Source organism: Ictalurus furcatus, chromosome 16 (assembly GCF_023375685.1).
Source record: "Ictalurus furcatus strain D&B chromosome 16, Billie_1.0, whole genome shotgun sequence".
Lineage (NCBI taxonomy): Eukaryota > Metazoa > Chordata > Actinopteri > Siluriformes > Ictaluridae > Ictalurus > Ictalurus furcatus.
Window position 1 is genome coordinate 11931584 of NC_071270.1, and position 24540 is coordinate 11956123.

Below are 24540 nucleotides of genomic sequence, written 5' to 3' on the forward strand. Positions count from 1 at the left end.
ATTCTGCATGCAGCATTTCCATTTCAGTGTTGAAAAATAGGGGCATGTTTCTAATTGTTTTCTAAGATGTTTCTACATGGAAATGTGCACATAACATTGTTTCCTTCAATTCTGGAGTTTCCAATCTGCACTGTATTTTCTTGCTCTAACAAATCTGATTCAATTTCCAAAATGGTTGTTTATTTGATATCTGGTGTGTTTCCAGCCCGTTATGTTTTTCTTCTTCTTCTTATTATTTTTTTAAAATATATATATTTTAATTCCAATACATCTACCTCAGCTTAATTTTTCACCGCATTATATTGCACAAAACAACTACATATATCCGCACTTTTCACAGCTTCCACCCATCTTTATATCCTTACATTATATTTTCATCATTTTAAAACAATATTTTCTCTTTTTCTATCTCTAGGTAACTTCGATTTTATGTCACAGACAGTCGTAAAAGCATTTCACTACACTTCATACTGCGTATAGTTGTGTGTGTGTGAGACAAATAAAGTTTGAATTTGTTACAGCAGGAAAACACAAAACTTTAAAGAGCAGGGAGATTCTAGGACTGGAGTTTAAATGGTCCTGGCATAAAGGAAACTGCAAGATTTTAAAATAAACTTAATACATTTTAAAGATATATATTCAGTTAATTGTTACTGTACTTTATAAATATTTATAGATTTTTTCACTACAGTCATCAGAAGGCAAGTCTGTGCTGTACTGAAGACTAATTCTCATTGCTTATTACTCCAGGAAGCATCTCAGTGGCTGATGATTTGGACTATGAAGTGTGTAAAGACTTTTTCCTCAAAGTCGAGGCTGTGGATGGCGGAACCCCTCCTCTGAAAACATCTACGATCATAAGCATTGAAGTGATGGATGTTAACGATAATGCACCTTCCTTTAGTGAGGAAATGTATAATTTTCTGGTCAGTGAAGACGCTGCCATTGGAGAGACAATAACTAGGGTATGGTGCAATAATGTGTGATTTTATACAATTTCTTTAGCCTCTACTGAATAATTACTCAGTTCATTTTTATAGCCAGAACTAATGTTCACTTTTCCCATACATTTAATTAATAAGCTACACATGTTTAATTATATGTGAATTTGCAGTAAACAGGCCAGCTGATTGTTTTATACACCTTTATTAAAGCAGTTGTTATATGTGGGTTTGTGAAGTTATTAGCAGAAGACCTTGACAGCCAAGTAAATGGGCGAATTACTTACTCAATCTTGAGAGGAGACCAAGGGAACCAGTTCTGGATCAATCCTGTCACAGGACTACTGAAGGTCAACAAGGAACTTGATAGAGAGAAGGTTAGATTTTTAAACAAACTTTATGACTTTCACTAACACTAAATCAGTTTGGCCTTGGTTTTTAAGAGTCTTTTATCCACAAATAGATTGGTGAATCTTTAAGACATGGCTGTCAGTGTCCAGTTCTGGAGGGCCGCAGCACTCAAAAGTTTAGCAATTTACAAACAAGTGACACATTAAAGGGAAAAAACAACATACACTTAGTAAGGTATCTTAGTAAGGTGTTGGGCCACCACAAGCCTCCATAATAGCTTCAGTCGCATAGATTGTACAAGCCTCTGTAACTGTTCTGGAAGGATGAACACCATTTTTCCAAAAGATATTACTTTGGTGTTTTGATGATGGTGGTAGAGAGTGCTGAATTCAGTCTCACATAGGTGTTCGAATTGGTTGATTGGTTGATATAGAAATGTTTTATCATAGAATAAGGTAATCAGTCAGAATAACTTGGTATTGATTTCCAATGATCCTTACCTCTAAGGGGACAAATAAACCCATTTGTGTAAAGGCCTTCATGACTTTAATCACACTCTATGCACTCTTCTTATGTCTTCTTATATCTCTTCTAAGATCTCCAGCTACATGCTGTTAGTTCAGGCATTCGATAGTGGATCTCCTGCAATGTCCACGACAGTAACCGTGAACATTGATATTGCTGATGTGAATGACAATGCTCCAGTGTTTTTCCCAGAGAATGCTTCAACGGTTATTCAGGTGTGTGCTCAGTGTGTCTAGGATCCATTTAGCCTTTTAGGAATTGTAACACTGTTTCAGAATAGAACTTCCTTATATCTGCAGAACAGCTTTATATCAGAAAAAAATTACCTGTACATTGTTAAGCATCTGTTAGAATAAATCTTTAATGATGTCCGTATTCAGCTGAACAAACCTGCAGGTACCCCCATCCTGACACTGTCTGTCTCTGATAATGACTCTCCACGAAATGGAGGCCCATTTGAATTCCTAATTATATCTGGGAATGAGGACAATGCATTCACCCTGGACAGGAATGGAGAGCTGCGCTCAAACAAAGTTTTTGGACCACAAGCCAAAAGGGAGTATGTCCTTGAAATTCAGGTGTGCTTGCCTTAAAAAACAGCATCATATTAACAAACTGCTAACACTTTGCTTAAACATTGTGCTCATTGTGCAACATATCACCTGCATAAACCCTTTATGACAACTGGCATTACTTTACATAAACATTTATAAAGCCTTAACCCTCCTATTATGTTGGGAAAAAAAGGTTACATCCATTATTTTATCAGTCAAAATGACTTCCACAGTATAAATACACACAAAACAGCAAAAAACACCTTAAAACGGTAAACCTTTATTATGACTTGCCCAAGACAAGCCATAAGAAGAAATACTTGCATATAATTCAAAAACCTAAATAAGGAAAGTAAAAGAATTTCAAAGAGAAAAAGAGAGATTAACCAGTATTTCAGACATCCCAAATGTGGAAATGGGTCAAATTGACCCACAACATTAAACATATTATAAACATAAAATTAAACATATAAAACCCTTAAAATTAAACATATTCATCCATCCATCCATCCATCTTCAACCGCTTACTCCTTTTCAGGGTCCCAGGGGAACCTGGAGCCTATCCCAGGAAGCATTGGGCACAAGGCGGGGTACACCCTGGACAGGGTGCCAGTCCATCGCAGGGCACAATCACACACACACACACTTACACTCACACACCCATTCATACACTACGGACACTTTAGACAAATTAAAGATATTATTAAAACATATTATTCATAACAAATTAGGAGGGTTAATCCAATATGCATCAGTTGTCATAAACTCTGCTTTCGTCAGTATTGTTTTCAAAACTGAATAAAGCAGTCTTTATGACAAGTGACACTCAATGCAGTGAGTCATATGTTTATGTAGTTTTATGTCAGTTGACATGAAGGGTTCATGTACTGTAGATGTCTTGTAGGATTCATTCTGATGTCTGAAAACTTACCTTAAGTAAACCTTTTCACTTGTGGTAAAACCAAAATAATATGATAAGTTTGGTGAAACATCAAACATAATTTTTCAAATTGATGGACCATTTTCCTTGAATACAAAGCAACTTTACCTCAAATGGAAAAATAGAATGTTAAATTCGTCCTAAAAAAGAATTAAACAAAATATCAATATGGTTTATGAATGTGAAAATGTGGTGCTAGTTTTTGCATAGATGTAATGCAAAATATTATCCTGCATGAAAATGACTAACACTTAATTTACAAAGTGCATTTATAAATACAAATACTTTAATTTCCTGTTATTTATATAATTTTCTGCATTTGTTTTCCACTTTCTTCCCTTTGTGAATAAGGCATGGGACTCTGGGAAACCTCGCTTGTCATCATCCTCTTTCTTGGTTGTGCGTGTGATTGGAGGAAGTGTCCTTAAGCCTGTGGTTTTTCCTCTGGAGATCATTATAGTAATGGTGGAAGATGTGTTTCCTGGTGGCATCATTGGTAGGATCTATGCCAGCGATGAAGATGAAAATGACATGTTGTCTTTTACACAGCAGCCTCAGCCAAAAAGCCTGTTCAGGATCGACAGACAGGATGGCAAGATTGTGGCCCTGAGTGGCCTGGAACCTGGCAGGTAGCAGTGTGGAAAAAACAGTGTGTACTTCTGTTTTTGTTAATTTCTTTTGTTTCAGACTGTGGGTTGTATGCTATTTCATAACACCACCAATGTTTCCAGGTACTTCATTAATGCCACAGTCAGTGATGGACAGTTCTCTGAAACAGTGGGTGTAAAGGTGCAGGTGGAGGTGGCCACAGAGGAAATGGTGCAGAACGCTGTCATGCTGTGCTTCCAGGACCTCTCTCCTGAGGACTTTCTGAGTATATACCTAAAACATTTGAAGAGAAGACTCCAGCAAGCATTGGTTGGGGCTGGAGTGGCACAGACCCCAGAGCCTATTCACATTGTAGGGGTGCAGTCCGTGGAACAATCTTCACAGCTGGATGTGCTTTTGGCTGTGGAGGCACAGGAGGGAGGGTATCTGGGGCCTGGGGAGCTGGCACTGAGGCTGGGTGAACTACGGGAAAAGTTAGGAGGAACACTGCAGCTGGTGGAAGTACTAGATCAGAGCTGCTCTGGAAAATTGGACTGTGGGGATAGTGTGTGTGAGCTCAGCCTAAAGCTGGAACCTGTTGACTTCATCACCTATGGTACCTCTAAAGTGAGCTTTGTCTTGCCACGCTTCCAGCGCACAGAGACCTGCACCTGCTCAGGTAGGTCTGGCTCCAGGCTGCATTCCAAAACCCAATCACAAATGAACAGGCACAAAGATTTTCAGTAAAAGTTTTTTTGAACCCTGCATCATGATACAGCTAAAACCATGTCATACACTTGTCATGCCTGATGCCTTTTTTCTGGCATGAATCATAATAGCTGATTTCCAGTAATATAACAGCGACAAATTGTTTGTTTGTGATTCAGTCTGTGGACTATTTATTCTTTATTATCAACTAAAGATTATTCCCTGCTCTGATAACAGTACTCAATTTAAATGACAAATAAGGAATTTGACAGTAAGTGGCAAGGTGGCCAAGGGGTAGCATTGCCTCAGGATCAGAGCTGTGAGGAGTTTTGCATGTTCTCCTTGTGTCTGCTTGGGTTTCCTCTGAGTTCTCTGGTTTCCTCTCACCTCCCAAAAACATGCTGGCAGTTGGACAATCAGTGTTCCCTCTATCTCCTTCTTTCTCTCTATCTCTTTATCCAAATGTACTAAATAAATAACCCACTTGTAGACACCTTACTCGATCATTTATAAAACTCAAAAAGGTACACACACAGTTACCAATTTGTTTATTAACCCCCTGGTAAGCTCTCCAGATATGTTTCTTTGTTTGTTTTTGGGTTTTTAACTGAAATTTTGAAAGTACAACTTGTAATTGTGCCATTCATGTGTTAGACATACTTTAGGAAACACATTTTTCAGGTCCAGTCAGAAACACTCATAGAGTACACCATCTAAAATTTGAAATGAGCTGAAGATATTCACAGGAAAATGCTTAAATATGAATGTATGAATGCATTTTTTACATTCATAAAATGTCAAAAATAGGATTTAAATAAAATAATAATTAAATAGACAGACAGATAGATAGATAGATAGATAGATAGATATTTAGATAGAAAAAAAAAACCTTAAAATTAATGAAGCATAGACACAGCAGGCACAATCTGGTTTAGATTTTTTTTTTTAAATATTAGACATAAACTGTCATAAAAAGAACACAACACTTGGCATGTTCATGGCACATTCTTCCAGTTGTTACAGATGAACTGTCATGAACCCTGTTAGCATCTGACATAACCTGCCATGACAATGGTAACAAAACACTGTTATATTATATGACATAAACTGTTATGACCACTTATGATAGCATTTTACATCAAGCATGACAGTATGATGTCTGTATCATGATGTTTCAAGTGTTTCAAGTGTTTAATGTAATTATTTAATGTATGCCTCATGAATACTTAATGTATGTGTTGCCTTCATAAAATGTTACACAGCTTTTAAAAATTTTAAATTAAAAATTTTTTAAAAATTCTCACCAGGCTTTTTGCACAGTCTTTCAACTGTGCAGTCTTCTTCTCAATCTAGTTAAATCTACACTCACTGAGCACTTTATTATTGCTTGAATTCCACAGCCTGTTTGAGTATTGTTGCTGACCGTGTGCATCCCTTCATGACCACAATTTACCCAACTTCTAATGGTTACTTCCAGCATTAACATGCACCAAGCCGCAAAGCAATGGTCATCTCAAACTGGTTTCATAAACATGACATGACAACGAATTTATTGTTCTTCAGTGGCCTTCCCAGTCACCAGACCTGAATCCAATAGAACACCTTTGAGATGTAATAATAATAATAATAATAATAATAATAATAATAATAATAATAATAAAACTTTATTTTGTATAGCGCCTTTAAAGGAACTTCTCAAAGCATGGTAGAAATACATCAAAGAATATAACAAACAACAAATCAATGATGAATACCACAATCAACAATAAGCCAACCTTAAAAAATGCTTTTAAATATATTTAAAAATTCCAAGTCACTGTGCTTCACGAATTTCAGCTGGAAGTAGGTTCCATATCTTGAAAAAAAAAAAATCCCTATCACCCATGGAGCATAAAAGTGTTTGATGGACAACCAAAAGACCATGCTGAGAAGGGCGAAGATTACAGTTTGGGGTATATGGTGTTAAAAGCCAGTCCATGAAGTGTCTTATATGTAAGCATGTGGTAGAACAGTAGATGATTCACAGCATGAAAGTGCATCTGAAATATCTGCAGGAACTGCGTGATGCAATCATGTCAACATGAACCAGAATTTCAAAGGAATGTTTCCAGCATCTTGTGGAATCCATGCCAATGAAAAATTGAGGCTGTTTTGAGAGCAAAGGGAATCCTTACCCAGTATTAGTATAGCATTCCTAATAAGTGCTCAGTGAGTGTTATTAAAAACTTCTCCTAACCACAGAGCCAAATAAAATATCACACTGCTTTATATTTCCAGCTATTTGCTCATATTTTTCTATAAAAACATTTCTCTGCTAAAATCTGAGCTATTGATACTTTATTTTGCATAGCTCATGTCCTAAACATACTGCTCTCTCTCTCGAGCAGGTGGAATATGTTCAACATCTGCAGAGCTTTGTGAAGGCCAGGCCTGTCCTCCTGACATGAAGTGTGTACGCAATGCCTCAACAGATCCCTCTGCCTGCCAGTGCCTGCCTGAAACTCTCTACCAGTGTGCAGGTTAGAGAGCATTCAGTCTTTCAGTATTATGGAATATAATGTCCATATAATGTCCAGTGCATACTGTATTGGTGTCATTGTCAGGTGTTCACATTCGTATAGCCATATATTGTATTTTAATATATATATATCAGTGATTCCTGAATATGTTCTGAAATGTGTGTGTGTGCGTTTCCATGTGTGCGTGCGTATGCATGTGTATATGTGCATTTCTGTTTTCCATGTCTGTATTTTCTGATGTGTTTTGCAGGTCAGACGTCTCTGAGTTTTTCAGGGAACAGCTATATTAAGTACAGAGTGACTGCCAGTAAGGATATGGATATGAAGATTGGCCTGAAGATCAGAACACTGCAGAACAGAGGAGTCATAATGTACAGACATGCTGAGCCCTGTCACATGCTAAAGGTAAACACATACACACACACACACACACACACACACACACACACACACACACACATTTTATTGGAGTTTTCAAGTTGAATTTAATTTTATATTGTGTTATATTATTTATAATAATGCCATGAACACAAATGCATACTTAAACCTCTGTATCCTTTATGGAAGGTGCAAAATCTTTGCAGTATCTTCATAGTTTTTTATCATTATTATTTCTATTATTAGGGTTTTACCTACAAACAGTTCTATCTTTGTGAGGGTTTTCAATACATAATTAATGCAGCTAAATAAAGCTACAATTATATTTACACCCAGCTCAACTTAACCCAACTTAAACTTTTTGTCTTCATAAGGTTTAAACTGTCACATATTTCTATCAATAATGGGGACATTTTGTTCCCATAAAAAGATACTAATGTGGTTCACACACACAAACATGTATACATATACAAATTCATGTACACAGACAAACAGATACATGGGACCTCATGGGATATGTGAAATTGTCTACATACATATACACACAAGCACAATCGGTCTCTCTCTGTATTTTGCACAAAAACATTGGCCACCAAAATGATTTGAAAATTGTTTTGGTACTTACTGACCACAAATGTTCAAACCACTTATGTTTCTGTTTAGTACGATTTGGATAAAAACAAATTCACTTAGAAGACATCTGGACAAATTAATATTGCAGTGGAACTAAATTAAGGATCAGCCATTCTTATGATTTATCATTCTACTATCTAGAATAGTTCTTCAAATGTGCTTTCTGCAGTGCATACTCAGCTATTCCATCTAAGTTACACTCTGCCTTACTGTGTATTCAGATTGAGGAAGGGCGCCTCTGGTTCCAGTCGAACTGTGACAACAGCCTGGATGTGCTGGGCATCTCTGGCCGCCCCATAAATGATGGTGCGTGGCATGCGGTGGCCCTGGATCTGACTTACAATTATACAATGCTCTCATTGGATGACAGCTACGTGGAGCGATGGCATGATAACCAGGTCCCTGTTCATCTCTGGCCAAGTGGCACCAATGGTTCACTGTTTTTTGGGGCCCAAGTGCCACAGAGAGGTGGGCACAGGCAATCCCGGCCATATGATGGTTTCCAGGGCTGCCTGAGTGCTGTAACATTGAACGGCAATGAGTTGCCACTACAGAGTAAGAGGAACCACCATGGTGAATTAACTGCCACCAGTGAGGTGAAGATAGGCTGCATGCTCTATCCTAACCCCTGCCTAGGGGTGTCGTGCCAGAACGGTGCCACCTGCAACAGCCTGCCCTCCGGAGGTAAGATGTGTAGAAAAGTGCGTCATTGCATAGCTCTGAAAGGTTTTGATCTTCAAGATTTATTTTGTATTTTTCATAGTAGTGGATTAAAGCATAGACACATCCTATTTGCTTTAAGAACTGACAAAAAGGGCTTTGGTGAGTAACAAAAAAACAAAAGCTTTTGTAGGCTCTAATTTTGTGCACATTTTTGTAGAAAAAATGTGGCCTTTTTGACAATTGGCCTTTTTCACAAAGGTTTCTGACAATATCTAAAAAGTATTAACAAAAATCTATCTAAGAAAAGATGATTATTGAGCAGTTAACCAATTATAACCTTTAAAATCATCCCAGAGAACAAAAGAACAAATAGCATTTTAACTAAAATCTGAGCTACAAAAGAAATATTATGATATTAGTCTAAACCTATTGAGGAGATAATTAGAATTTAGCACAGGGATAATAATAATAATAATAATAATAATAATAATAATAAATAGATTAAAACAAGCACTAATCAAGGCCTCTCCAGGGGCACAACCAAAAAGTATTCACCATATGGAGATCATTATTTTGAATCAAGACAATGTCATAGTCAAGAGTCCAATGTTGGCAGTGCTCTTGGAGTGGGGAAGTTGGCAGTACACTCTCCTGTCAATCAGAGTAACACGAACCAATCATGGGCATTTATGAGCTCATGAGTGTTTCAGCTGCTCTGTGACATGGCATAAACTGTAGTTTGAAAAGATGCAGAATAAGAAGCATGTGCTTACCTTCACCCTAAATGGGTGGTAGATGTCATGTGATAGGGAAGAGCTAGGTAGTGGGTAAGAATTGGCAAAGGATCAAATTTGGTGACAATGAGATAAAAATAGAAAGAAAAATGTGTGTGATGAATGAACATGTCTATTTACGTGGTATTCTCTATTCAGCAACATCATGTGTGATGTTAAATGTTTCAGCATTGGAAGCTTTCTGGCAGTGTTAAATGTCATGTGTGAGAGGAATTATGTAGAATTGTATATATGTACATCTTTCGAATTTTTATTCAAGAGAATGTGTGATAAAGTTTATGTATGTTGCATTTAATAATTTAGTGATTTGGTGATTTGTTAATTTGTTTATAACTGACTGATAAATTAGTGCTTGCCATACTTACTGTTCATCATGGTCATGACCCCACAGCATTTTCCTGCAGCTGCCCACCACAGTACACCGGTACTCTCTGTGAGACTGAGGTCTCATCCTGTGTTCCGACACCATGTCGGAATAGAGGAGAGTGTAAAGCTGTGGGCAACACTTTTCTTTGTGGCTGCCCGAAAGGCTTCACTGGACTCATGTAAGACACATCTTCCATTAATCAAACAGTCCCTTTACACACACATGCACACACACGCGCACACACACGCACGCGCACACACACGCGCACACACACGCGCACGCACGCACACGCGCACACACACACACACACACGCACACACACACACATACACACACACCCTCACTCACACACACACAGACACACACACACGAATACTGATACTGATTCCTCAATGAATTTTAATTTGTGACTGGTCATGTAACACTTATTCTTAATTAAGTACCACATAATGTCATTATGGCTGATTATAATTATTGATGGATATTACAGTAATTATGGTCATGTCCTACTGTGACTGCTTCCATAATAAGGCACAGATTGTGGGCTTCGTAGGAAAAGTTTTTCCATTAGAGGGCAGCATTGCTGTGGAGAACTAAGGAAATGGCTTTCAAAGTTCGACTCACTATGCTAAATTCTTTGTTGTGCTCAGTCTTATATAATGTAAATAATAATTTACAGACAGGCAGTTGCACATGTGCATATACAGTGTGTTAGAGCATATGTGTATATATATATATATATATATATATAATATGCATGCTCTCATGCATACGAAACGATTGCAATCAAAACACAGGTTTATAAAAAAATATATATATATGCGTTGATAAATGTATGCATGCCACAACTATTATATATATTTCATGTACGTGCATATTATATATACAGTGTCTCACAAAAGTGAGTACACCCCTCACGTTTTTGTAAATATTTGATTATATCTTTTCATGTGACAACACTGAAGAAATAACACTTTGCTACAATGTAAAGTGTACAGCTTGTGTAACAGTGTAAATTCGCTGTCCCCTCAAAATAACTCAACACACAGCCATTAATGTCTAAACCGCTGGCAACAAAAGTGAGTACACCCCTAAGTGAAAATGTCCAAATTGGCCCAAAGTGTCAATATTTTTTGTGGCCACCATTATTTTCCAGCACTGCTTTAACCCTCTTGGGCATGGAGTTCACCAGAGCTTCACAGGTTGCCACTGGAGTCCTCTTCCACTCCTCCATGACGACATCACGGAGCTGGTGGATGTTAGAGACCTTGTGCTCCTCCACCTACCATTTGAAGATGCCCCACAGATTCTCAATAGGGTTTAGTCCATCACCTTCACCCTCAGCTTCTTTAGCAAGGCAGTGGTCGTCTTGGAGGTGTGTTTGGGGTCGTTATCATGCTGGAATACTGCCCTGTGGCCCAGTCTCCGAACGGACGGGATCATGCTCTGCTTCAGTATGTCACAGTACATGTTGGCATTCATGGTTCCCTCAATGAACTGTAGCTCCCCAGTGCCGGCAGCACTCATGCAGCCCCAGACCATGACACTCCCACCACCATGCTTGACTGTAGGTAAGACACACTTGTCTTTGTACTCCTCACCTGGTTGCCACCACACACGTTTGACACCATCTGAACCAAATAAGTTTATCTTGGTCTCATCAGACCACAGGACATGGTTGCAGTAATCCATGTCCTTAGTCTGCTTGTCTTCAGCAAACTGTTTGCGGGCTTTCTTGTGCATCATCTTTAGAAGAGGCTTCCTTCTGGGACGACAGCCATGCAGACCAATTTGATGCAGTGTGTGTCGTATGGTCTGAGCACTGACAGGCTGACCTTCCCACCCCTTCAACCTCTGCAGCAATGCTGGCAGCACTCATACGTCTATTTCCCAAAGACAACCTCTGGATAGGATGCTGAGCATGTGCACTCAACTTCTTTGGTCGACCATGGCGAGGCCTGTTCTGAGTGGAACCTGTCCTGTTAAACCGCTGTATGGTCTTGGCCACCGTGCTGCAGCTCAGTGTCAGGGTCTTGGCAATCTTTTTATAGCCTAGGCCATCTTTATGTAGAGCAACAATTCTTTTTTTCAGATGCTCAGAGAGTTCTTTGCCATGAGGTGCCATGTTCAACTTTCAGTGACCAGTATGAGGGAGTGTGAGAGCAATGACACCAAATTTAACACACCTGCTCCCCATTCACACCTGAGACCTTGTAACACTAACAAGTCACATGACACCGGAGAGGGAAAATGGCTAATTGGGCCCAATTTGGACCTTTTCACTTAGGGGTGTACTCCCTTTTGTTGCCAGCGGTTTAGACATTAATGGCTGTGTGTTGAGTTATTTTGAGGGAACAGCAAATTTACACTGTTACACAAGCTGTACACTCACTACTTTACATTGTAGCAAAGTGTCATTTCTTCAGTGTTGTCACATGAAAAGATATAATCAAATATTTACATATACGCACTTTTGTGAGATACTGTACATATACTCCTGACTTTCTGGTCGGTAACGCAGAGCCTTTAACTGTTGAGCTACCACTGCTATTCAATGATTAGAAATTCTTTTAAACATGAATAATTTAAAGAAAATATAAACATGAATAATTTAAAGAAAATATTACCCTTTATCTTGGGCTCTTTTTATAGCCTATAAAAATTATAGAATGTGATTGTGACAAAACAACAGACAAAATGAAATATGACTGACTAATCTCGATTAACACAGATGCGATGAGGATGTGAACGAGTGCGACCGGGAGGAGTGTGAGAACGGTGGCACATGTGTGAACACATTCGGTGCATTCTACTGCAACTGCACAGCTGGCTTTGAGGGCCAATTCTGTGGCCAGCCATTAGCAGGAGTAGTGGGAACACAGGCAGAGATGTTGTCCTACATAGGCCCGGCAGAAGTGATTGGCATTGGCGTTTTGCTTTTTGTGGTGTTGGTGCTTCTCGTGCTGCTGGCTGTTTTCCATAAGAAGCTGCTACGCAAAGACTGGGTAACCGCTGAGTCAGCAGGTATCTCCACAGAGAATGGTTATCCCCTACGGGAAATGTCTGCAGGTGCTGAGGGCACTGGAGGGCCTCCACAGGTTATGGTGCGCCCTACTGCTTATACAGCACCCCGGTGTCAGGACGAGAAAACAACAGGCCTTGCCACCATCTCATGCCCATCCCCAATGGGCACATTTCAGATAACATCGCACAACCTGGGCATATCCAGAAGAGGGGTAGCTGTGTGTAGTGTTGCTCCAAATCTGCCTTCATTGTTGCCTAACTTTCCCCTCCGCAAACCTCCTTGGGAGGATGATGATGATGATGACGAAGATGATGATGATGAAAATGAGAATGAAGAACGTGAAGCTCAGGCCCTAAAATGGCAAGATAGAATCTATCCGGCAGATGGACAGGAACTGGGCACAAAATGGGGTAAAGAGATAATCACATGAACATGTACATGCCACACACAGCTATTTAAGTATCACTCTAGATAAAGAAAATCTTTTAGTAAAAAAAGTGACTACAAAGCTTTGTTTCAAGAACAGGTGAAGAAAGAATTAATGCTTTTAGCACCTAGCTACACTAATGAATCAGAAGTGCACAAAATTATGTGAAATTAAATTAAGGGCATTACATTTACTTAAATTATTGCTTCCTTGCCAAATTACTAATCTAATGATTTCCTATGCTTTATAATTTCATGTTTTGTAGTCTTATCTGATCCTGGCTTTTCTTTAATATTGACTAGGATCTTGTAAACTGTTATAAGCTGCTACAGTCTATTGCAGTGCAACTAGAAATTCAGCAAAAAACAAAGGCTTTAACCACTCTATGAAATATCGACAAATCATGCTTAGGGTAAATGCAGTATGGCATAACAATTACTAGATTTAAAAGTGGGATTTGATTTAAGATTTTCTTATGTAGCCAAGAGGGCAGATGGTATGTATACAGTATTTAGCTTAGAGACAGATTTACTGTGTTTATTTTTTAAAGGAATAAAACATGCAGAAGCAAATGGCAGTAAAGTAATTATTAGGTCTAGGAGCATGTCATCAAACAGTGTGTGTGTGTGTGTGTTTGTGTGTGTGTGTGTGTGTGTGTGTGTGTGTGTGTGTGTGTGGCACATAAGCATAAAAAGTATCAGTAAAAACTCTTATGATTTAGTTTTTATGCCCACCATGGAAGTGATGTGTGTGTGTGTGTGTGTGTGTGTGTGTGTGTGTGTGTGTGTGTGTGTGTGTGTGTGTGTAACCTCTGTTCAACTCCTCTATAGAGTCCAAAAGTGCAGTGGAAGAGGCCTCTTGTTTTTCAGACAGCAGTACAAGTGAAGCTCACTCTTTCAGATCTGACTTCTGCGATGATAATGGTGAGGCAACATTCACCATATCAACTATGCATCTTCTACCGTACCGCCATCCCAAAACAGCTCCCATCAACCCCAACACACTGTTCATTACCACTGTCCATTACCTTGTAGGCATTGTAACTACATAGCTTTGTACAGTATAGGATGCCATGCACTTTACAATAATGTTTCTTTAGGATAGTTACATCTTAAGACTGTGAAATTATAAGGTTCCACCTGACATTTCTGTGATCATAACCATATCAACATGCCGCAGCAACTATGGTTCAGTTAAGTGTAGAAACCAAACAGGTGTTCTAATAAACAACTTCACTGTGTACTGCTAAAATGTCATTCTTATCAGCATTGGTGCCTCAAAGGAAAATGAGAACACATATAATTCAATTAAATTTGATCTGTATAATGCTTTTAAGAGTAGACAACATCACAAAGCAGCTTTACAGAAATCTGGATATAGATTTAGGTCTCTAATGTGCAAGCCAAAGGTGACAGTGGCAAGGAAAAACAAACCTCCATATGGGACCATCCACAACAGCAGAAGGTGAGTCACAAGTGCAAAAAGCTCCAAGCAGTAGTAGAGCATCAGGATGAATCAGGTGGGTCTGTATGGTGAAAGGAGCCTAACCCCAAACTTAACTCAACATAATACAGTTAATTAACTATTCACTTAATTAGGATGACCTAGTTGATATTTGAGTAAATGCTGGAGGATTAATGGTAATGCTGCTTTGGAAAAACAAGCAGGAATAGCAGGCTAGAACCAGTTAAAAAAACTAATCATTGCATTATTGTCTAAAATATGCCCAAACAATTTTAAACACACAGATTAAAAATGTTTCTGATTTTCCACTTATTAAATAAATGTAATAGTATTAGTGTGGTACTACAAGACAAGTGAATTGTAACATTTTTTTACTGGCTATTTGACAAAACTGCTAGAGTGTAATAAATTAATGTTTTATTCTGGTGATTATTTGTTGTTTGCTTAAACTTCAAATTAGCTTCCATCGTGACAGTGATACAGCAAGTCAATGATGCAGTGGACAACATTGAAAATGAAGGTATGATGATATCTTTTAATTTTTGTAATACATAAATTGTAATCATAAAACACCCAGTATGTATTCAGCACTAGCGGTATAACACAATGGCAGTATTTCTATCTGTACTTGTACCTGTTTAGTGCTCAAGAAGTTTTTTCATGCCCGGACATTTTTATATTATATATATATAAAGAATTTATAATACAGAAATGTTGACCTTCTGAAAAGTATGTTAATTTATGCAGTCTTGGTCGGGGCTCCTTTTGCGCGAATTACTGCATCAATGCGATGTGCCATGGAGGCAATCAGCCTGTGGCACTGCATTGTTATAGAAGACCAGGTTGCTTTGATAGCAGCCTTCAGCTTATGTGTATTGTTCAGTCTGGTGTCTCTCATTTTCCTCTTGACAATACCCCATGGATTCTTCATGGGGTTCAGGTCAGGCGAGTTGGCTGGCCAATCAAGCGCAGTAATACCACGGTCAGCAAACCAGTTACTAGTATTTTGGCACTGTGGGCAGGTGCCAAGTCCTGCTGGAAAAGGAAATCAGCATCTCCGTAAAGCTTGTCAGCAGATAGAAGCATGAAGTGCTCTAAAATCTCCTGGTAGACGCTGCATTGACTCTCGACTTGAAAAAACACAGTGGACCAACACCAGCAGATGACATGGCACCCCAAATCATCACTGACTGTGGAAACTTCACACTGGACTTCAAGCAACTTGGATTCTGTCCCTCTCCACTCTTCCTCCAGAGTCTGGGATCTTGATTTCCAAATGAAATTCAAAATTTACTTTTCAAAATTTTAATTTTAATTTTCATCTTCCCAATGATTGTGGTTGTGTGTACTGAACCAGACTGAGATATTAAAAGCTCAGGAAACCTTTGCTGGTGTTTTTTGTTAATTAGCTGATTAGAGCTCTTCTCAGGTCAACATTTCTGTATTATAAATTGTTTATTCTTATATTTTGAGATACTGGATTTTTGATTTCCATGAGCTGTAAGCCGCGATCATCAAGATTTAAAAAAAAAAAGGCTTGAAATATTTAACTTTATGTGTAATGAATGTAGAATATATGAAAGTTCCACTTTTTTAATGAAATTATGGAAAAATTAACTTTTCCACAATATTAATTTTTTTTAGATGCACATGTATATAATCCACAAAAAAAACTCCCCTTTTCAGGAGACTGTATTTTAAAGACAATTTTGTAAAAATCCAAATAAACGTTACAGATCTTTACTGGAAAGGGGCTAAACAATGTCCATGCTTACTGTTCATGCTTGTTCAATGAACCATAAACAATAAACAATTGCACATGCACCCGTGGAACAGTCCTTAAGACGTGAACAGTTTACAGGTGGTAGGCAATTAAGGTCACAGTTACAATAACTTAGGACCCTAAAGAGACCTTTCTACTGACTCAGAAAAACACTGGAAGAAAGATGCCTAGGATGCCTGCTCACCTCCTGAACATGCCATAGGCCTGCTGCAGGGAGGCATGAGTACTGAAGATGTGGCCAGAGCAATAAACTGCAATGTTCATAACGTAAGACGCCTAAGACAGTGCTAGAGAGAGACAGGAAGGACAGCTGATTGTCCTTACAGTGGAAAATGACATGTAACCATGTGTCCCCGAGACACATGGGGGGACCCATGTATACCTTTCAACATTGTTGGTGCCTTTCCAGATGTGCAAGCTGCCCATTCAATAGGCACTAATGCACCCCCATACCATCAGAGATGAAGACTTTTGAACTGAGTGCTGATAAAAAGCTGGACGGTCCCTTTCCTCTTTAGTCCTCTTTACTTTATTTTAATTTAGTTTATTGATTTATAAAGTATATTTAAAACAACAGATGTTGAAACCACAGTGCTATACAAAAACAGAATTAAAACAAATTAAAAGAGTAAACAAAAACCAAAGATAAGACTAATTAAAAATTTACACTCTCAATTAAATCATAAAGAATACAAATAAGTCTTCAAAGAAGATTTAAATTCAGAAACAAAATGAGATCTATTGTGGAGAGGAAGACTATTCCAAAGCCTACGAGCAGCCACCGAGAAAGCCTGGTTACCTTTAGCCTTAAAACATGAACGAGGAACTGAGAGCAGTAACTGACTTGATGATCGAAGGTGTCTTGAAGCAGTGTACGGGGTGAGAAGATCACAAATATACTGCAGAGCAAGTCCATGCAAAGCTTTAAAAACAAAAAGCAAATTTTTAAAATCAGCAAGGAACTTGACTGGTAGCCAGTGAAGCGAAGCAAGCACAGGTGTAATGTGCTCACCTTTTTTTAGTGCCAGTCAGTAATCTGGCTGCTGCATTTTGTAACAACTGCAAACAATCAATAGTTGTTCTGGGCAAGCCCAGATAGAGCAAATGACAATAGTCCAATCTAGATGTTATAAACACATGAATAATAGTTTTGATCTCCTTCTTGGAGAGCATCATCTTGATTTTAGCAATAAATCTTAACAGAAAGAAAATGCTTTTCACCATAACACTGATCTGCTTATCAAAGCACAGTGTGGAGTGTGAAAAAATGACACCAAGTTTTTTGACACAGTCACGCACATTAGAAGAGAGAGGACCAAGCTGACTGACAATGTCAGAGGACAGAGCTGATGGACCAAAGTTGATTATTTCAGTTTCGTCATTGTTTAACTGTAAAATGTCCATCCAGCACTTAATGTCATGCAGACAGTCAAACAAACTAGACACAGAGCAGGTCTTACATTTCACAGGAAGATAAAGCTGAGTGTCATCAACATAGAAATGATATGATAAGTGGTGTCTCTCAATAATATGACCTAGAGGAAGCATATATAGAGAAAAGAGAAGAGGACCCAAAATGGAACCCTGGGGAACACCATAGAACATTTGAGCACAGGATGAGAAACAATTCCCTGCATTAACAGAAAAAGATCTCTCCTTGATAAGAAGCAAACCAGCACAGGCCTCTGAAACCCAACTACATGACCAGGTCTTTGCAAAAGGATATCATGATCTACTGTGTCAAATGATGCACTCGGCGTGTTTAGAGGACACAGTGTCCAGGGTTTCCAAAAAGAATTTCAAATTTAGATTCATCTGACCACAGAAGAGTTTTCAACTTTGCCTCAGTCCATTTTAAATGAGTTTTGTCCCAGAGAAGACAGTGGCATTTCTGGATCACAGTCACATATGGCTTCTTCTTTGCATGATAGAGCTTTAACCAGCATTTGTGGATGGCACGGCGAACTGTGTTCACAGACAATGAGTTCTGGAGGTGTTTCTGAGCCCATGCAGTGATTTCCATTACAGAATCATACCTGTTTTTAATGCAGTGCCGCCCGAGGGCCCGAAGATCATGGGCATGCAATATTGATTTTCACCCTTGTCCCTTGCGCACAGAGATTTCTCCAGGTTCTCTGAATCTTTTTGATGATATTATGTACTGTAGATGATGAGATATTCCTGGTCTACGCAATTTTAGGTTGAGGAACAATATTCTGAAATTGTTCCACAAATTGTTGATGCAGTTTTTCAGAGATTGGTGAACCTCTGCCCATCTTTACTTCTGAAAAACTCTGCCTCTCTAAGATACTCTTTTTATACCCAATCATGTTACTGACCTGTTGCCATTTAACCTCCAGCTGTTTCTTTTAGCAATCCTTATTTTTCCAGCCTTTTGTTGCCATGTCCCAACTTTTTTGAGACGTGTTACGGCCATCAGATTCAAAATTAACTTTTTTTTATTTACTTAAAATTCACTTACTCAGTTTAAACATTGGATGTTTTCTATGTTCTATTGTGAATAACATATGGGTTTATAAGATTTGAAAATCATTGAATTCTATTTTTATTTACATTTTACATATTTGGAACTGGGGTTGTTTGTTATATATATATATATATATATATATATATATATATATATATATATATATATATATATATATATATATGTATGTGTGTGTGTGTGTGTGTGTGTATATATATTATATATATATACATATATATATATATATATATATATATATATATATATATATATATATATATATATATATATATATATGTGTGTGTGTGTGTGTGTGTGTGTGTGTGTGTGTATAATATATATAGTTTGCCTCTGTACACCCACCTACCCAATGGATTTTAAATGAAGCAATCAAGATGTGATTGCAATGTAGACTTTCAACAGAGCTCTGCCCTTACTGCACCGTATTGCTGTTAGTGATGCACAAAGCACACCTCACAAGCTATGGAAACACTGGCTATAAGTCATCTTCCTCTAAGCTGTGTGGCTGCAGTGAGGAATGAAAGAAACAGAATGTATGACAGCAGAGCCCGTTGGTAAGAAAAAGCTAAGCTCCTTTGATGCATTACAGTGGCAGGAACAGAAGTGGGTAGAAGACTTTGCTGATCAGTTAAACGAGGGAGGACTGCGTTTTCTTTACCGCATTGGAACACTGAGTAGAGAAGCTTGCTTTGGGCTTAGGCCAAATGCAAGAGATTTTCACAACAGTATAATGAAGTACAAATCTTGGAGGAACTTAGTAACTTACAGCTACCTTGGATACAAAACCCTCCACTAGTTCTGAAGGAAACCTGAAGGAAATATAGCTTTGCAGAATTTCTTTAACTGTGACCTTTGCACAGTACTGTACTTAATATTTTGTGTGTTTGTGAAATAATGTCATTAAAAACGTATATTTTTGCTTTTGTAAAATCAGCCCATCATATAATTTTCTCTAGTCATTTAGTTACAGCATTCTTACATTTTATTACAAGTTATCTGTAGCATTTTGTTTCTTTTCTGTTTGATTACAGTTAATCCACCTCTCCATCACATGGATCAAACATGCGTCGAATACATCAAAGAATACTTTGTCAATTGTAAGCACTGTCTGCTTTGTAATAAACAATTTATTTGCAATAATTTTTTGTTCATATCAGTTTTATGGTTTGTTTATGCTGATACTGTATGTTCAGAAGCAGTGATCAAATTGCAAATAAAATAATGGTTTATTTATGGTAAACAAATAAATCTGTTCTTACCTAATGAGATCCATCCTTTTTTAAACCACAAATTATACCACAAAGATATTCTGAAATATCTTACTGCAGTAAATCAATCACTTCTTAATGAATGGACATATGAAAACGTTTACTGAGTTAGTATTGCACTGTGTCAATGTTTTGCTACATATGATGAAGTTGAAGCTCCACAGATACACTACATGGCCAAATGTTTGTGGACACATGACCATCACACCCATATGTACTTTTTAAACATCCCATTCCAGAGTTAGCCCCCCTTTGCTGCTATAATAACCTCCACTTTTCTGGAAAGGCTTTTCACTAGATTTTGGAGTGTGGCTGTTGAGATTTGTGCTTGTTTGCCATAAGAGAATTACTGAGGTCAGGCAGTGATGTTTGGTCTGAGACCCTGAGTCTGTATTCCAGTTCATCCCAAAGGTGTTCAGTGGGGTTGAGGTCAGGGCTCTGACAGGCCACTCGAACTCTTCCACAGCAGCCTTGACAAACCATGTCTTTATTGATATCGTGTTGTTCAAAGGGGCATTGTCATGCTGAAACATGTTTGGGCTTCTTAGTTCCAGTGAAGGGACATTGTAATGCTACAGCATAGAAATTGTGTGCCCACAATTCTGTGGCAACAGTTTGGGGAAGGCTTACATATGGTTGTGTTTATCAGGTGTCCACAGACTTTTGGCTATATGGTGTTATTAAAATGTTTTGATCATAACAGTCTTTCTCTGTCCTGCAGCATACCACTGGGAGGCTACAGAGTGGATTCCTGACAACTTAGTGGATTCCAGGTCTGTCATTAACAGACAGTTCTCTCCTAGTCCTCCTCCTCTACCAGCTCCTCTTGCCCTTACCCCCACACGACTGGGTGGAAGCATCCGTCTAGGTGGCAGTACACACTCCCTGGAGACCAACTATCCCCTACAGAGGTATGAAGGGCATAGAGACTTCTACTCATCCCTATCTAGAGAGAAGTGCCCTGTCTCAGTGTGTAAGGAGTGCCAGGATGAGGAGAGTCTTCCCCAAAGGAGCTATAATGAGGGGACAGCCAATACTTCCTGCTATCACTCTAGGGAAGAAAGGCTTCATGTCTGGAAAGACTCCCATTCCTTTGGCAGCCATAAGGAGATCAGCAGACTTGGGGACAGACAGTCATTTGGAGCTCAGTGCTCACACAGTAACCAGCACAGCCCATCTATGTCTGAAATAGATCAGTACAAACACTACTAGCTGCAATGACAGCCTAGATGGCCAAGCTGGCATCACTACTGCTATTACTGTGCATGGACCAAAAAAAAGAAAGAAAATAGTCGTATACACAGAAGAGTTACAGCCCAGATAACAAGTACAAAAGCATCAATAACTTTTAAGAAATACATTATTATGGATTAATCACACTGTGTATAACTGGTTGTGTGTGGGCACTTGCTTAATTCAAGTACTGGGAAAGTATATAGCAGATTAAATAGCAATATACACCAGTATTCATATGAAATATAAACAGATGGTATATTAGAAATTAAAATTGTATGCAACATGAAACAGTCAAATACTTTCATACATCTGCTGTCACCCCACATGAACAGCAAGAATGAAAGATATTCTATTCTTTTGTGCTGGTATGAATTCAGATCAATTAAATTTTACATTTCATATTCTTGGCATTCTGTCACAGTCTGAATCACACAATATTTTCTTTGCTTGTGATGTCAAAAGAAACATTTGGCATTTTCTTCTTCAATTATTCTCAGTGCAATTCAATTAAAGAACAGCATTGTGCCACTGTTCCCTCTCATTTGATGTGACCAATGACCATAGTCATTTTACCACATTACCTGACACACACCTTTGTTGTGAGTCCACAGAAGACAAATGGAAAAATTGGTCATAAATTGTGAGTGATATCAATTCTTAGGCAAAAAAAAAAAAAAGTGATTCCTATTTGACCCAGAATCTTGCAGCCCCGAAATAAAGTGATCTTTATATGTGTGATATGACTCAGCACAGTGTCCAAAGCAACATAAATATACTGGTTTGTTTGGGTCCAAATATTTCAGTATGGTTGATGTAAAACCCATGCAACAGTATCATGTTCTGAAGTGTTAAGCTCCCAAGGAGACACCATGCTCTTAATTGATATATCTATGCAATCAATTTTAATCTAATCCAACATATTTCAACATTGTGCTGTTTTAGTTCTGATAATCTCTTTGAATTAACTAAATAATCCATACAGTTTTTGCTCAACTCCAGTGCCATGAAGAAACTGTGGTGCTCAACAGCATCTCCTCAGATCTTCTCACAGCCAGAACTATGAACATGAAAGGTTTGTACGGGTTTGATGTGAATGTTATTGCCCTACTTAAAAGTGTGATAGCATTTTATTTGGATAGTCCTCTGAAAATTTTACAAACCAGACTGAATTCAACCAGCCTATCAACTAATTCAAAACATTATGTCAACACTTTATGTACTATATACACTGGTTACGCCAAAAGTATCTAGCATAGATTTGATAATGTTGTTTGTCTTTACTGTAACTTTGAAGGCAGAAAATTAGAGAAGAGCTGCTGGTGTTACTTGACTTCAACACAGCCACTGTTCAGGTGGGGCCATCATATTGTGTACTGCTGAATGTCCCAAAAATAACTAAATTGATATTTTTAGTTATATTGCAATGCTGGAATATTGACAGTGAAATATTTTAATAGTAAATTTACACACATTTGCTCACCAATCACACTAACAATAATTTTTCATACCCGCTTTGTCCTCCATGTTTGTTTTTCTCACTTTGTTTGTCTCAGTTGTTTGCTGTAAAGCATGTAAATGTGGTCCTGCTCAACTGATATTTGTAGCACATGGGTTGTGTCATAAATATGCAATGTATTTTCCACATGTATGCAGTGAGACATATTGTCTCCAGATAAACATTTCCACGAACACATACCATTGTTAAGGCACCATACAGCTCAAACTAATTATAAACTGAGGAATCATTTATCTCTTTCTTGATTAATAATTAACCTAAACACAAAAGCATCAAACACTTACTGTGATAGCGTAGCCGCTCAAGGTTCTGCTTTTAAATTATGTTCTTTCCTGTCCATACACATTTATTGTACCCATTGTGACAAATGTACACAATTTACATAATTATAACTGTATGTTAGCTGTTTTGGCTATTTGTGTATGTTAGAAATGTTTGATTGTCAGAATGTTTGAGTTAGAATAATATGAATTCTTAACAAGTCTTATCTTCTGTAGTAAATAGTACTGTTTAACAATATTACAGCAAACATATTTTTAAGTTCTCTTACTCTGCAAATTTTTGTAGGAAATTCTTGGTGATGACATACAATTGTCTCACACATGCTGATTGTTTTAAGTGTATTGTATTTGAAGCTTATACTGTAAATTAAATTGAAATGAAATATTGTTAAATAAATAACATTGTTATTATTGATGTGTATTATCAAATGAGCTCACTTAATGTTAGTTTATCCTCATTTACCTGTGTATATATTGTACACTCACCGTCCACTTTCTTAGGGACACCTGTACCGCTGCACATTCATGCAGTTATCTAATCAGCCAATCATGTGGTATGGTATCAAAGTATAATTCCATCATATATAACCAATGTATAAGGTGTGAAAGAACATCAACACATGATTAATCAAAGAAACAAGTTTTAATCAAAGAAATTAGTTAATCCACTAGAACTTATACTTGAGAGTGTAACCAAATGTTATTCAGTATACTGGTACTAATCTGTGATAGGAATGTAATCTCTTGGAATGTAATATTTTTTTAAAAAGGGAGCTGGCTGTACCACACCACCATTAAAAAGAGTGTAGGGAGGGAGACTTTTGATGAACAGCCAAGGGATGAATGAAAAGGGCGGGGGCTGCCTGTTGAGATCAATGTTTTAGAATTGTATAAAAGCATGTATCAAGGATACGCAAGCTAGTTGATGTGCTAGGTTTTGTTGTTTGAATAATAAAGTCTATCTTTTGACATCAAGACCCCAAGACTCTTAGATTGCTTTTTGCTGAAAAAGGTTCTTCCACATAAAATTGCTGTTGTAGGGAGGATTGGGTAGGAGGCAAGAGAGTGGG

At 37.9% G+C, this 24540-nt stretch overlaps 1 protein-coding gene across 1 annotated transcript in view; it reads left to right on the forward strand.

Moving 5' to 3' along the window:
* The window catches only part of LOC128620683 (protocadherin Fat 3), a 65386-nt gene extending 43400 nt beyond the window's left edge, over nt 1-21986 (forward strand). Inside the window, exons 15-29 of the mRNA XM_053645923.1 lie at nt 751-965; nt 1181-1318; nt 1889-2032; nt 2198-2395; nt 3663-3940; nt 4043-4578; nt 6995-7126; nt 7377-7531; nt 8359-8821; nt 9986-10139; nt 12693-13396; nt 14244-14336; nt 15338-15397; nt 20201-20266; nt 21135-21986. Coding sequence (XP_053501898.1) covers nt 751-965; nt 1181-1318; nt 1889-2032; nt 2198-2395; nt 3663-3940; nt 4043-4578; nt 6995-7126; nt 7377-7531; nt 8359-8821; nt 9986-10139; nt 12693-13396; nt 14244-14336; nt 15338-15397; nt 20201-20266; nt 21135-21649 — 3851 coding nt within the window. The 3' untranslated portion in view covers nt 21650-21986. The remainder of the gene's footprint in view (nt 1-750; nt 966-1180; nt 1319-1888; nt 2033-2197; nt 2396-3662; nt 3941-4042; nt 4579-6994; nt 7127-7376; nt 7532-8358; nt 8822-9985; nt 10140-12692; nt 13397-14243; nt 14337-15337; nt 15398-20200; nt 20267-21134) is intronic.
* Nucleotides 21987-24540: the final 2554 nt, after the last annotated feature.